The sequence below is a fragment of the Stomoxys calcitrans genome, chromosome 1, assembly GCF_963082655.1.
Source record: "Stomoxys calcitrans chromosome 1, idStoCalc2.1, whole genome shotgun sequence".
NCBI classification, from domain to species: domain Eukaryota; kingdom Metazoa; phylum Arthropoda; class Insecta; order Diptera; family Muscidae; genus Stomoxys; species Stomoxys calcitrans.
Window position 1 is genome coordinate 194,655,765 of NC_081552.1, and position 15,997 is coordinate 194,671,761.

Below are 15,997 nucleotides of genomic sequence, written 5' to 3' on the forward strand. Positions count from 1 at the left end.
GCATTCATTTTTGCTGGTTTGACAGAAGTTGAAGTAGAATAATTCAACTAGTTTTTTTTTATACCCTCCACCATAGGATGGCGGTATACTAATTTCGTCATTCTGTTTGTAACTCCTCGATATATTCGTCTAAGACCCCATAAAGTATATAAATTTTTGATGGTCATGACATTTTAAGTCGATCTAGCCTTGTTCGTCCGTCTGTCCGTCCGTCCGTCTGTCTATCGAAAGCCCGCTAAAGCTATCCGCTATCCGCTTGAAGTTTTGCACAAATACTTCTTATTAGTGTAGGTCGAATGGGATTGTAAATGAGCCATATCGGTGTTTGATGTTTTGATATAGCTGCCATATAAACCGATCTGGGATCTTGACTTCTTGAGCCACTAGAGGATGCAATTCTTATCCGATTTGGTTGAAATTTTGCATCAGGTGTTTTCTTATGATTTACAACAACTGTGTTGAGTATGGTTCAAATCCGTCCATAACCCGATATAGCTATCATATAAACCGATCTGGGGTCTTGGCTTCTTGAGCCCTCTAGAGGTCGCAATTCCTATCCGATTTTGCTGAAATTTTGCATGACACGTTTCGATATGACTTTCAATAACTGTGCCAAGTATGGTTCAAATCGGTCCATAACCTGATATAGCTGCCATATATTTCGATCTTCAATCTGGACTTCTTTACCCACTAGAGGGCGCAATTCCTATCCGATTTTGTTGAAATTTTGCATGAGTTGTTTTGTTATGACTTTCAACAACTGTGTGCCAAATATGGTTCAAATCGGTCAATAACCTGATATAGCTGTCATATAAACCGATCTGGGGTTTTGACTTCTTGAGCCTCAAGAAGGCCTAATTTTATTCGAATTGGCTGAAATTTTGTACAACGGCTTCTTTCATGACCTCCAACATACGTGTCAAATATGGTCTGAATCGGTCTTTAGCCTGATACAGCCTCCCTATAAACAGGCTCAATTCTTATTCGATTTGACTGAGATTTTACACATATACTTCTACTGTGTCTCCAATATTCGATTCAATTAGCAAAGCAATTCTTTTCTTTTATTCTTTGTTTATCTTAAAAGAGATACCGGGAAAGAACTCGACTATGGTGGAGGGTATATAAGATTCGGCCCGGCCGAGCATAGCACGCTTTTACTTGTTTTTATCCATTTTTATCAGAATCCATGGTGGTGGGCTGCCAAGATTCGGCCTGGCCGAACTTAGCACTCTTTTACTTCTTTAAAGTTAAAACATACCTCTCTTAATGAAAAATACGTTTAATTAATTGACGCAAACGCACGTGGTAATGCTTAGTTTGCATCCGCTGAAACATATGTTGGGTTTGACAGCTAGCTGTCCTAGTGGACCAAATCAATCAATGTGAAATCGATTTCTAAGATCAATGGAATGTTTGTGATTGATTGAGGTACAATTTTGCCTATTTCAAACAAGTTGAAAATTGAGTTTTGCGGTGCTAGATGGGTAATTTCGCCCATAGTGGAATCATCTCATTGAACTGAAGATTACCTTTTGCATGCCAAAACAAGAAACCCCATACCTACCCACTTTTCCCCCAAATCCCCATACACAATCTTTTATAACTCATCTGCAAAGAAAATACGCTCTGGTATTCATCATTATTTGCATTTCCCATTTAATTTAAATAAAAATTCTGTATTTTTTTTCTTTGGTTTTAATGTATTTATATGCCACATATTAAACTTTTACAGTTGTAGTTGTAAACAGTTTATGGAAGAACTTAATGTCGAACGATGTGTTGATGTTGTTGCCTTAAAACTACTTATGCGTTTAACTTATATGCAAGGAGAAAACTACAAAATGTAAATCTCGGAAAACTTAAATAACCCTACAACCCATTTAATACACAATAAACACTTGAGTAAAATAGTTTTTCGGATTATCCTTTTGTTATGACCATTAAAGCACAATTTGTCGGTGTTTTTGAGTATAGTGTAGTGTGGGGGTGTGTTGTTGTGTGAGTGTATGTGGGTGCGTGTGATATGGTGTATAGGCGCATGTGTGTTGTGTTTACGTAAAGGAGGGACCTTTAAATGTGGTATTTCTTTGTGTGGGTGTGTGCTTGAGATTATGTACTTCAGATATGTTGTGTAGTGGCATGTTATTCAAAGTGATGTGAAGTGGAGTCGAAATTTAGCCCTGGCTCCGAGCATATTTGTGTTATATTACTTATTTAAAATAAATATTAGGTTTAATAATGAAAAAAAAAAAATGCAAAAAGAAAACTATATAACATAAAAAAAAAACCTGTTTCACTCTTCCTTCTTAGTGACTTACTTTCGTTTCATTCATTCACATGAGTTTACCCGTGCATGCCTTGCCTTCTCTTTCTCTATGTGGGGCAACTTTCAACAGTTGCCTTGATTCGTCTACAACACTCATACTTTTGGCTACGACTGAATGACAGGTTGCCATAAACTAACTTTGCTGGCGGCTCAGCCATTACCAACAACCTTGCATTCGCGACAATTGTTGTATGGCTCCACAGCCCACTCGATTTTGCATAAAATCGGGGAAATTACTTTGCAGCACACGCATTGTGTTGCGTTTGTAATCGGGCACTGCATGGGTGGCCAACTGACAGGTGGGACTACGATAGACAGGCTTAAAGTTTGCCTCGGCAAATGTTGAGTTGGTATCCCAGCGATAGACTTCGGCGTCGCCCTCATTACGGAAGAAAATGGCTGAGCCATTGTCGGTTCCAATTATAACCATACGCGAAGGTTTCTTACCCAAGTCTGCAAATAAACACAACACAACAAAAATGAGGCAAGTGATTATTTGTATGGCTAAAATACAATACAAAAAACAAATGTGTGTGTGTGTGTGTGTGTATGCAATTGTGTTCTAGACAAAATATGGAACACTCAAAGTATAGACGGACAGCAATATGATGAGCAATTTTGATAGCTTTACCCCAGAACTTTTACAAAAGAACCAACTGCAAAGAACTGTTTAGTGCCGCGCCCCCCCTCCACCCGCTCTGCGCACATCACCTGAATGTGGGCTAGCAGCAGGTTGACTGACCTACTTCATGGACTAGCACCTACGTATGTCTATGTATTCAATTATTTCGAAATTGCTGTTATGAAAAGTTCATCAATTTTGTTTTGCAAATGCATTCAGCCACAACAACTCTACTTGTCGATACATAAATTCGATAAGGATACTCAACACCAAACAACAACAACAACAAGCACCATGCATTCTGCTGACGTCTAGTATACTTTCAATGAATTTGTGTGTCAGATAATAAGATTTGAGTAAACAATGCAAATCATGTTGACCATGTTTTTATAGGACAAAAACCGTGTATTAAGCAGAAAAATAGTAACCCTGCATACTAACAACAGAAAGGAGTAAATGTTAGCTCGGACCTAGATTAATACACACTTTACCATGGAGGCTCAAAATTTCAAATCGGGCGATAGCTTTATATGGCAGCTAGATCAGGTTATGGACCGATTAGGATCACATCTGATCGGTCTTTGCAGGTCACTGTGAAAATTTCAGCCAAATCGCATGAGAACAGCGCCATCTAGAGGCCCAAGAAGTAAAATCGGTAGATCGGTTTATATGGGAGCTATATCAGGCCATAGACCGATTAAGACCGTTCTTGACTCAGTTGTTGGTAGTCATAACAGAACACTACACGCAAAGTTTTAGCCATATAGGACAACAATTGCGGCTTCGGTCGGTGAAGAAAATACAATAAAAAGGAGTAAATGTTAGCTCGGACCTAGATTCATATACACTTTACCATGGAGGCTCAAAATTTCAAATCGGGCGATAGCTATATATGGTAACGAGATCAGGTTATGGACCGATTTGGATCACATCTGCTCGGTCTTTGCAGGTCATAGAAAAAGTCACTGTGAAAATTTTAGCCAAATCGCATAAAAATAGCGCCATCTAGAGGCCAAAGAAGTAAAATCGGTAGATCGGTTTATATGGGAAAATTGCGGCTTTCTCGGGCTCAAGACGTAAAATCGGAAGATCGTTTTATAAGGGAGCTATATCAGGTTATTGACCGATTTGGACCGTACTTGGCACAGTTGTTGAAAGTGGTAACAGAACACCACATGCATGCATTTCAGCCAAATGGGGCAAAAATTGCGGCTTCCAGGGGCTCAAGAAGTCAACTCTTGACGAAGCCCGAGAAGGGCCCCTCGGACCCTATTTGCAAGATTTCAGCCAAATCGTAGAAAAATCGAGGCTTGTAAGGGCTCAAGAAGTCAAATCGGGAGATCAGTTTATATGGGAGCTATATCAGGTTCTCGACCGATTTGGACCGTACTTGGCACAGTTGTTGGAAGTCATAACAGAACACCATGTACAAAATTTCAGCCAAGAAGTCAAATCTGGAGATCAGTTTATATGGGAGCTATATTAGGTTCTTGACGGATTTGAACCGCACTTAGCACAGTTGTTGGAAGTGAAAAATTTCAGCCAAATCGGACAAAAATTCTGGCTTCCATGGGCTCAAGAAGACAAATCGGAAGATTGGTTTATATGGGAGCTATATCAGGTTCTTGACCGCTTTCAACCGTACTTAGGACAGTTGGTGGAAGTCATAACAGAACACCATGTACAAAACTTCAGTCAAATCAGATGAAAATTGGGGCTTCCATGGGCTCAAGAATTCAAATCGGGAGATCGGTTTATATAGGAGCTATATCAAGTTCTTGACCGATTTAGACCGTACTTGGCACAGTTGTTGAGAGTCATAACAGAACACTATGTGGAAAATGTCAACCAAATCGGTCAAAAATTCTGGCTTCCATGGGCTCAAGAAGTCAAATCGGGAAATCGGTTGATATGGGAGCTATAACCAAATCTGAACCGATATGACCCATTTGCAATCCCTAACGACCTACATCAATATTAGGTACCTGTGCAAAATTTCAAGCGGTTAGCTCTACGCATTGGACCGCTATCGTTAATTCGACTGACGGACGGTCGGACATGACTAGTTCGAATCAGAATTTCGAGACAAACAACAATATTTATACCCTATGGGGTCCTAGATCAACATTTCGAGGTGTTACAAACGGAATGGGTAGATTAATATACACCCATTCTATGGTGGTGGGTATAAAAATTGGTCTGTTTGATAGCTATATCCAAGTATAAACTGATCTGAACCATCTACGACACGGATGTCGAAAAGCCTAAGATAAGTCACTGTATCAAACTTCAGCGAAATCGGATTATAAATGCACCTTCTATGGAGTCAAGATTTTAAATAGAGAAGTGGGTCTATATGGCAACTATATCTAAATCTGAACCGATCTGGGCCAAAGTGAAGAATGATGTCAAGGGGCCTCACACAACCCATTGTCCTAAATTTTCGGTGAAATCGGACAATAAATGCGTCTTTTAAGGGAGATCGGTCTATATGGCAGCTATATTCAAATCAGAACCGATCTGGGCCAAATTAAGGAAGGATGTCGAAGGGCCTAACACAACTCACTGTCCCAAATTTTCGGCGAAATCGGACAATAAATGCGTCTTTTAAGGGAGATCGGTCTATATGACAGCTTTATCAAAATCTAGACCGAACCGAGCTAAATTGAAGAAGGATGTCGAAGGGCCTTACACAACTCACTGTCCCAAATTTTGGCAAAAATCGGACAATAAATGCGCCTTTTATGGGCCTAAGAACTTAAATCGGTGAATCCGTCTATTTGGCAGCTTTATCCAAATCTGGACCGATCTGAGCCAAATTGAAGAAGGATGTCAAAGGGCCTAACACAACTCGCTGTCCCAAATTTGAGCAAAATCGGCCCAAGACTTTACACCCAGAGATCGGTCTATATGGTAGCTAAATCCAAATCTGGACCGATCGGGGCCAAATAGTGGAAAGATGTCGAGTGGCCAAGCACAACTCACTGTCCCGAATGTCAGCGAAATCGGATAAGTGTGGCTTTTATGGGGCCTAAGGCCTTACATCGGTGGATTGGTGGACAAGAAATGACGCTGTCCAAAGTTTCAGCTCAATATCTCTAGCTTTAACAACTCTAGCGTGATTTCAACAGACAGACGGACGGACGGACAGACGAACGTGGCTAGGTCGTCTTATATTTTTACACCGATCAAGAATATATATGACAAAATGAATATACTCCCATCCTTTGGTGGTGGGTATAACTAGTAAAAATATGCCATCTGAGAACCAGATAGTTATATATGCCCGAATCCAGTGAATATATTGTATACCTCAACGGACTTTTTTGTAGGGATTTTTTAGCACTATATTATGTTGAAATCGGAACATAAATTCTATCCTGACTGGGAAACTGCGTATATGGCAATTATATCCAAATATTGTCCAAACTAGACCATACTCGGTTCCGAAAGCGGTAGGCCTAACACCACTCATTGCATTAAATTTCAGCGAAATTTCAGTAATAAATGTGCGTTCTATGGCTCCAAAACCCTAAATTGGGAAATCGATATGGCCTAATTCGATTGTCCGATTGAATGTCGGGGGGCCTATTGTACTATATTTCAGTGATATTGGGAAACAAATGCTTGTTTTGTGGCCCCAAGAACATAAATCTGTAGAACGGTATATATCACAGCTTTATCCAAATATAGACCAGTCGGAACTATATTGAGCACTTATATCGAAGAGCTTAACACAGCTTAATGTGAAAATTTTCAGTGAAATTTGGCAGATCGGAATATATGGCAGCTATAACCAACTGTAGACCGATCTGGACCATACTGAGCACGGATATCTAAGGGTCAAACACAATTTAAATACCGCAGTGCGACACTTCTTTGCGAAGAAGTATTTACATGGCATAGTACCTCACCAATGTCACCAACTTTGAGAGGGGATAACCACCGCTGAAATTTTTTTCGGATGATCCCGCCATGAATCGAAGCTAGGGGTTTAAGGTCATAGGCGGACATACTAATCTCCGCGCAACGGTGAACTCGCCAAACAAAACTCGCTATACCAAATTTCAGTGAAACAGGGTAATAAATGCGACTTTTGGGCCTCAGATCTTAAATCGGCAGATCGGTCTAAATGCCCAACGGACATAATACCCAAATTTTTTTCGGGTGTTTTGTCCGCTTTTGAAGCTGCCATAATGCTCAAATTCTTTTCTTGGGCGTTTTAAGCTACCCGTAGGCGGACAAAGATGACACAAACACACAAAACAAGTAAGAGCGTGTTAAGTTCGGCCGGGCCGAATCTTATATATGCTTCTCCATGGATCGCATTTGTTGGTATCTCTTTTTAGGCAAACAAAGAATAATGAATAAAAACTGTTATGCTATTGGAGCTATATCAAGTTTATCGTCCGATTTCGACCATAAGTAAATTGAATGTTGGAGACCATAGTAAAAGTTATTGTGTAAAATTTCAGACAATTCGAGTAAGAATTGCGCCCTTTAGGGGCTCAAGAAGCAAAATTGGGGGATCGGTTTATATGGGAGCTGCATCAAGCTGTAGAACGATTCAGACTATATTTCTCATGTATGTTGAAGGTCATGGGAGAAGCCGTTGTACAAAATTTCAGCCAAATTGTACAATTACTGCGACCTCTAGAGGCTCAAGAAGTCAAGATCCCAGATCGGTTTATATGGCAGGTTATGAACCAATTTGTACCGTACTTAGAACACTTGTTGGAAGTCACAACAGAACACCACATGCAAAATTAAAACCAAATCGGATTAGCATTGCGCCCTCTAGGGGCTCAAGAAGTCAAGATCCAGGACCAGTTTATATGACAGCTATATCAGGTAATGAACCAATTTGAACCGTACTTAGAACAGTTGTTGGAAATGATATCAAAACGCTTCATGTAAAATTTCAGCCAAATCGGACGAAAATTGCGCCCTCTATTGGCTCAAGAAGTCAAGACCCAAGATCGGTTTATATGGCAGCTATATCAAAACATGAACCGATTTGGCCTATTTACAATCCCAACCGACCTACACTAATAAAAAGTATTTGTGCAAAATTTCAATCGCCTAGCTTTACTGCTTCGAAAGTCAGCGTGCTTTCGGACGGACAGACAGACGGACGGACAGACGGACTAGCTATGTCCGTTCGTCTGTCTGTCCGTCCGTTCTACTTAAAATGACATGACGATCAAGAATATATATACTTTATTTCGAGGTGTTACAAACAGAATGACGAAATTAGTATACCCCCATCCTATGGTGGAGGCTGTAAAAACGGGTAGTGAGTAGAACAAGAGTTTGCAAAATGGTCATAAAGCCCAATGGGCAGGTGAGGTTGGAAGAATTTCATGGGCAGGTAAGGTTCGAAGAATTTCACGATGATTAATAACCCTACAAAGTGTATATTTAAAGTCGGAAATGTGTTGCAAGCAGAATGACTAAATGAAAATTATACCCCCCTGCTATCCAGCAGGTCATGGGATTAAAAAGGGGAATACTAAAACCTCACAGATTGCAATGAGAGAGTTTCGCTGAATGATTTCAAAACAAATGTCAATTGTTTTCATTGGAATTTGTAAATATTTTCATTTAAGGCACTTTCGCTTATTTTCCATGGAATAAAATTCCATTTCGCCACCGAACAGGTGACTCCATCAAAATCTATTTTGCACTAAAAGATTCTGCTGATTTGTGGAAACAATTGTTTTATGGGAAAGACAACAGTGCTGACGGCAATATGCTGATTGCTGTCACCACTGATTGCTTGCCACTAAAACACTTAGAATAAATGTTCCATGCTACGACGTCTGCAGCAATTGCACCCACATGGACAAATCAGATATCCATGCTCTACAACTGTGTGGCAGTTGCCGGCCTCAAGGACAAACTATTTGTTTAAAAGACCTCTTACTACCAAACAGTTGTTGGAATACAGATGTGGAATATGGACCGATTTGGCCCATTTATAATCCCAACTGGCCTACATAACATACATATGTGCAAAATTTCAAGCGTCTAGCTTTAAATCTTCGAAAGTTTGCGTGCTTGCGACAGACGGACGGACATGGCTAGATCGACTTAAAATGTCATGACGATCATGAATATACATACTTTAAGGGGTCTGAGACGTAAATTTCGTGGTGTTACAAACGGAATGACGAAATTAGTACATCCCCCTACCCCTTATGGTGGAGGGTATTATAAAATAAAATAGGTAAGGTTAGGTTGTAAAAGAGGATGCAGATATTAATCCGACCCAAGCAACTATGAACATACACCTAAGCCAGCAATCGGCTTGTTGTGCGCTCCAAATACTAAAAAAGTAACCTCGAAAAAGACAATCCAAGTTATGAAGCATGTGCTACTTAAAAAATCCTTAATTACAATCACTGCCTCTCCCCTTAGTTAGTTCATGTCTTGTATTGTGTCCCCACCTAAATACTGGTGTCTGTTAGCCACGAAAGCCCGGCAATGTCTCATCATCTTTCCCACATGTACTACACATGATATCACTTGCCGCACTGATTTTGCATAAGTGAGCTCGTAATCCTATGTGTCCCGTTATGACACCAACAGCTATACTGACCTTCTTTTTACTTACTTTCAGTAATAGCCTCGTCCTCTTCCGACCCGGATCACCCCATAAGATTTTCGCCGTTCTACCAACTGTTTCGCCGTTCCGCGCAGCGTTTGTCGCCCACGACCTTAAATGGGAATGCGTCGACTCGAAGGCTTTGAGTTTAACAGTCCTCTGGCCTTCACCGCCAAATCGTCTGCCCTTTTATTCCCCTAAATCCGTTATGGCCCGACATCCAAACGATGCAGATTTTGCCATCCTCAGAGAAGGCGTTAATCTCCTTCCTACACTGCAAAATTGTTCGTGACCTTACTCTCCTGGTTGTTATTACGCATTCCGTGATCGCCCGGATCTCCGCCTGCAGAACCGTATTATGGTCAGGCAGTCTAAAGCAGATCTCAGTCTCCCTGGCCCACTCTGTCCTCTAGCTTTGATCCATCCGTGTAATATGATCTTCCAGATGGCAATACTAGGGTTCCGTTAACCCAAGACTGTGCCGATAGCAGCTGTGCCTCGCACTCGACTTCAAGTTTCATCTCAGGTATCCGATCGGAAACCTCTTACCTTCCTTCCAGGTTTCCTATCGTCGCCTCGATTATACCGCGATGGTATGAGCTGCTCCCATCCTCAATCCATTTTCCCATCGCCTTAAGTCTCATAGCCGCAGTGGCTGCCTTACACTTAATCTGTATGTCAATGGGTCGGATATCTAGAATAGTGTCCAGTGCACTATTGGGCGTGGTCCTTATCACTCCGCCTACGCCAAGACAACATGTTCTCTGAAAATCCGATTTGGCTGAAATTTTGCACAATGACTTCTACGTCTACTGGTCTCCAACAGCCAAACCAAATATGGCCCTGTCGATTCATAACTTGGTATACCTCCAACAACATAGCAATTCTTATCCAGTATCCTTTGTTTGCCCAAAAAGAGATGCCGTGCAAAGATCTTGACAAATGCGGCTCTTGGTGGAGGGTACATAAAATTCGTCGCGGCCAAACTTAGCACGCTTTTACTTGTTAACAACTCCAACGTGACAGATGGACAGACAGACAGACATAGCTAGATCATCTTAGGTTTTTACGGCGATCAAGAATTAACATACACTTACTGAAATTTATATTCTTGATCGTCGTAATAATCTAAGACGATCTAACCATTTCAGTCCGTCCACCCGTCTGTCCGCCCGTCCGTCCACCTGTCTGTCCGACCGTCTGTCCCTCCGTCCGTCTGTCCATCCGTCCGTCTGTCCATCCGTCCGTCTGTCCATCCGTCCGTCTGTCCATCCGTCCGTCTGTCCATCCGTCCGTCTGTCCGTCCGTCCGTCTGTCCATCCGTCCGTCTGTCCATCCGTCCGTCTGTCCATCCGTCCGTCTGTCCATCTGCCTGTCTGTTGAAATCCCCCTACAGTCTTTAAAAACATTTCCTTCTAAGATCTCATCCAACCTCAACATTTACATAACAACTTACCCATTATACGTCCATCGGCTACACCACTTCGCAGATATTCCGATTTCAATGAGAACAAACGATTCGTACTCAAATATGTGAAGTAGAGTTCGGTGGTGCCACAATCTTGGCGTATTAATGCAATGTACAAAACATCACGTGTCCGACATCCGGTCGTCACAGCTTTGGGCAAAACAATGCGGAAACCACGATCAGCTTTTATGTTAAAGACAATGATAGCTCGATTGGCCGCATCACTGACATAGACAAAACACCCACCATCCGGGGCATAATCAACGGCCAAATACTGCAAACGTGAGTTGGTGGAGGTTAAGCCCTCTAGGTCAATGGATTTGAGCACTTTGCCGGTTTTGGCCGATAAAGCCATAACCTTGGGGGGACACTTGCGCACCGGTGTCTCCAGAGTGTTGACTATGCCCGTGTCCAGCACCCAAATGATTTCATTTTGATCAACCACTAAATCTACCACAGATTGCAAAGCTTTGCAGTTGCCCTCCTCTTGCATGTCCCAGCAGGGGAAGGGAGTAAAGGTGGCCGAACAGGTGCCAGGCTTTATGTTGGTCTTCACCAAGGTGGCGGGTACACCTTTGCGATAGCGCGGCAACGCTAAATAGATGGTGTCTCGGATTATTTGCGCTCTGGTGGCTATGACATTTTTGGAAATATATTTGCCAGAGCTTTTGAAAAGCGATTTGGTGGAGGCACAAGGAAATTCAAATTGCCCTCCAGTCCATTGTACTACACTGGCAGCATCGTCACATTCCTTGTCTGGAGTCCATAGGCCATATTTAGTGCCTTGGGCCAAAGACTGGGGCAATTGGCTGGCAACTATGGCTATGAGTAGGGCTATGGAGGTGCAAGCAACCAACCGATGCCATCCCCTGCCATAGGGGGAACGTTGATGATTTAACATCTCTGCCCAGCAGGCAACTAAACGTCTTTTAAGGGGCACAGTTCACTCTCTTCTGTGTGGGGTCTCGAAACCTTGAGACAAACGTTAGGTCGTTAGGGCGATTAACGTTTTGTTATTGCTTTGCCGGCTTAAATTTCAAACTATTTGCATTCAATGATCTGCCAAAGATTATATACCTTCCGCTTCATATAGGCATAGATGCATTGGAGACACCACTCTTCTGCAGAATGCCATCACTCGTGTCTGACAGTCGCACCATTAACATGGGAACGTGCCTAAGGCCAAAAATGTGGCACATTGTCTTCTGGGGTCTGGCTGCAATAGCTGCAACAACCAGAAGAAAAAAAAGAAAGATTTATTTCACTGTCAAGGTATTGACTCTTGCAGCGATGTTTGTCGTTCTTTATTTTATTTGCTTCGAGTTGAGTCAACCTCTGCAATGTCTGTAGAGTGTATTCAACTTGTGCCAGTAGACCTTGATTTTGATTTTGCTTTGTTAAGCTAAGCGGAAAATCCGCAATCTAAATTCATTGTTTTTAAATAAAATATTTTGTTTTTTTCTTTTTTCGTGGAACTGCATATAAAGAAATGCGCATAGAATAAAACCGAAGGGGAAATATTTCTGCCAATAAATAAATATTCTGTTCAGAGTGAGGTTCCCTGAACGAAAAGATTTCAGAGGTTTTTTTTGGGAAAAATCCCTTCACTTTAAGTTCTTGAGTTCGTAGAAGCCTCCTTTAAAGGTTAAGTTATAGGAAAGTTTTTCAAAAAAAAAACCATAAAATTCAGAAAAATCCGCTTAGTCCTATTTTGGCATACTCTATACCACATGTCAGCCGGTATTTCCCGAATAAATTCTTCAATGTTGTCTTCCAATGCGCTAATTGAAGCGAGCTTGTCTGCATAGACATGAGCTTTAACATAGCCCCACAAAAAATAGACGAATTCACCGGTCCCGAATGTGAAATTAAATGTTCACCGAACTCGCCTCTCAATAAGGCCATTGTTACGCATACTGTGTGGCATGTGGCAACGTCTTGTTGAAACCACATGTCATGCAAGTCAAGCTCTTGCATTTTGGGCAATAAAATGTTGTATATCATCTCACGGTAGCGCTCATCATTCACTGTTACGTTACGATACGCATCATCTTTGAAGAAGTACGGTCCAATGATGCCACCAGACCATAAACCAAACTTTGACTTTGATGCTTCTGGCTGATCTTCACTCCAAAATCGTCAATTCTGCTTATTTACGTATCCATTGAGCCAAAAATGAACTTCGTCGATGGAATGAAAGAAGCGCGCGATGAACTTTCTTAACAGAGCACGCATTTTGATAATAAAATTCAAGCGGTGTTCGTTTGTAAGACGATTCATGGTTATATTATAGACCAAACTGAAGATGTTTGACAGTAAAACAAAACAAAACATGCGTAAGCTGTTTAAAACAGTGTTGCCAAAAAGATAAGAGCTAAAAAATCACCCTTTATACTCTGGATCGGGTTAAATTTTTAAGATGTGTGTCTGTCCATCTGTTATAATCACGCTACAGCCTTCAAATGTCGTGATATAGAGCTAAAGTTAGGCACAAATTCTTTTTTTGACCATAGGCAGGTAAAGTTCTTGAACGAGCTAAATCGGTTTATATTTAGGTATAGCTGCCATATATACCCATCTTCCGGTTTAGGGTCTTGAGCCCATACAAGCCGCATTTATTATACGATTTCGATGAAATTTTAAACCGCGAGTTGTACTATCGAACCGAAAATGTTCCATATTGGGCCATAATTGGGTATAGCTGCCATATAGACCGACCTACTGATTCAAGGGCGCGTTTATCACCCGATTTCACATCGAACTATATTTAGATATAGCTGCCATATAGACCGAGCTTCCGATTAAGGGTCTTATACCATAAAAAGCCCATTTGTTATCCGATTTACATCCGTGTTACACTAGGCCTATATTTAGGTATAGCTGCTTTACAGACCGATCTGCAGAACGAGGGTTTTAAGCCCACAAAAGCCCCATTTGTTATCCGATTGCGCTGAAATTTTAAAGAGTGAGTTGCACTAGGCCTTTCATTGTCCGAACTGAACATAGTGGAGATCGGACTAAATTTCGATATAGCTACCATATGGACCGATCAAACAATTTAGGGTCTTAAGCCCATAAAAAGCCGTACTTTCCAATTTTGCTGAAATTTAGTGAGTTGACTAGATTTCCCATTGTCCGAACCTAATTTGGTCCAGATCTAACCATAGTTTGATATAAATTTGGAACATGGAGTTGCATTAGGCCACCCGATATCCGAACTGCGTATGGTTCATATCGGACTTTATTGGATATAGCTGCCAAATAGATCGATCTGCAGATCTGGGTCTTAAGTTATAAAATCCTCATTTAAACCTGATTTAGAATATGATCCAAATCGGCCCATACTTGGACACTTATATATATTTACTAGCTGGGCAGGGTCCGCTCAGCTGCGTTTTCATTGAATCTCTTATTTTATCTGAGCGCTATACTGGCACGGTCAGGAAATAAGTCTTCTTTTGGGGGTACTGACACGGCCTTTCAGATATTTCGCCCCAATGTGGATATTATTTTCGTGCTTTTCTCCCATTTGAGCCTTTTATTGCTGTGGTCGGTAAATATGTCCGGTATGGAGTAATTTGGGGGTGAGGAGGACGCCCATATATCAGATTCGTGCTCTAGTCTCAAATACCTTTCATTTGAACCCCATATTGTCATTATTGGTTTATATTTCCTTTTCATCTCCGTGATCTGGCGTTTTTGAAAATTGGGTAAGGGGAGGGTCCGCTCATTAAAATTTGGATGATCTAGTTCTTGTTTTTGGTGGTAGATTGAAGTAGCCAAACGCTTTGCCCCGAATTGGATATCAGATTCACACTCTACTATCCAAAAACCACATTTGAGGGAGTTTATGAGGTGAGACGTCCCTGAAACACTTGGCCATTAAACCGCTCTCCGATTTGAGCCCCTTTTTGCCATAATCCACAAATATGTTCAGTTTGAGGGGTATGTAGCCCTAAACAAGTAAGAGCGTGCTAAGTTCGGCCGGGCCGAATCTTATATACCCTCCACCATGGATCGCATCTGTCGAGTTCTTTGCGCAGTATCTCTTTTTAGGCAAATAATGAATATGGACGGAGGAGGAGGAGGAGCTATATCAAGTTATAGTCCGATTCGGGGCTCAAGAAGCTAAATCAGGAGATCGGTTTATATGGGAGCTGTGTTAGGCTATATATCAATTCAGACCATATTGCACACGTATGTTGAAGGCCATGGCCGTTGTTGAAGGTCAGACCATATTGCCGTTGTACAAAATCTGTGCCAACTCGGATGAGAATTGCGCTCTCTAGAGGCTCAAGAAGTCAAGATCCCAGATCGGTTTATATGGCCGCTATATCAGCTTGTGGACCGATTTGGACCATACTTCGCATAAATGTTGGAAGTGATACCAAAACATCACGTGCAAAATTACAGCCAAATCGGATAGGAATTGCGCCTCTAAAAGCTCAAGAAATCAAGACCCAAGATCGGATTATATAGCGGCTATATCAGGTTATGGACCGATTTGAACCGCATAGTTGTTGAAAGTGATATCAAAACATTATGCGCAAAATTTCAGTCAAATTGGATGAGAATTGCGCCCTCTAGGGGCTCAAGAAGTCAAGACCCAAGATCGGTTTATATAACAGCTACATCAGGTTATGGACCGATTTGGACCATACTTCGCACAGTTGTTGGAAGTGATATCAAAGCACTATGTGTAAAATTTCAGTTAAATCGGACGAGAATTGCGTCTTCTAGAGGCTCAAGGAGTCATTATCGGTTTATATGGCAGCTATAGCAAAACATGGACCGATTTGGCCCATTCACAATCCCAACCGACCTACACCAATAAAAAGTATTTGTGCAAAATTTCATGCGGCTAGCGCTACTCCTTCAAAAGTTAGCGTGCTTTCGAAAGACAGACGGACGGACGAACATTTCTAGATCGACTTCAAATGTCTTGACGATCAAGAATATATATACTTTATG

At 41.4% G+C, this 15,997-nt stretch overlaps 1 protein-coding gene across 1 annotated transcript; it reads right to left on the reverse strand.

The window, feature by feature from the left end:
- Window positions 1–1,721: 1,721 nt before the first annotated feature.
- Window positions 1,722–11,927, reverse strand: LOC106090945 (protein yellow). The gene is made up of 2 exons (XM_013257311.2): window positions 11,015–11,927; window positions 1,722–2,782 (listed from the first exon to the last, which is right to left on the reverse strand). The coding sequence occupies exons 1-2, from the start codon at window positions 11,925–11,927 to the stop codon at window positions 2,487–2,489; spliced, it is 1,209 nt and encodes a 402-aa protein (XP_013112765.1). The 3' UTR covers window positions 1,722–2,486.
- Window positions 11,928–15,997: the final 4,070 nt, after the last annotated feature.

Bases quoted from the DNA above. Each gene is read 5' to 3' on its own strand.
- LOC106090945 (XM_013257311.2), bottom strand. From the start codon at position 11,927: ATGTTAAATCATCAACGTTCCCCCTATGGCAGGGGATGGCATCGGTTG. The intron at 2,783-11,014 runs GTAAGTTGTTAT...GTTTATTTGCAG, and splicing joins AGCCGATGGACGTATAATGG to ACTTGGGTAAGAAACCTTCG.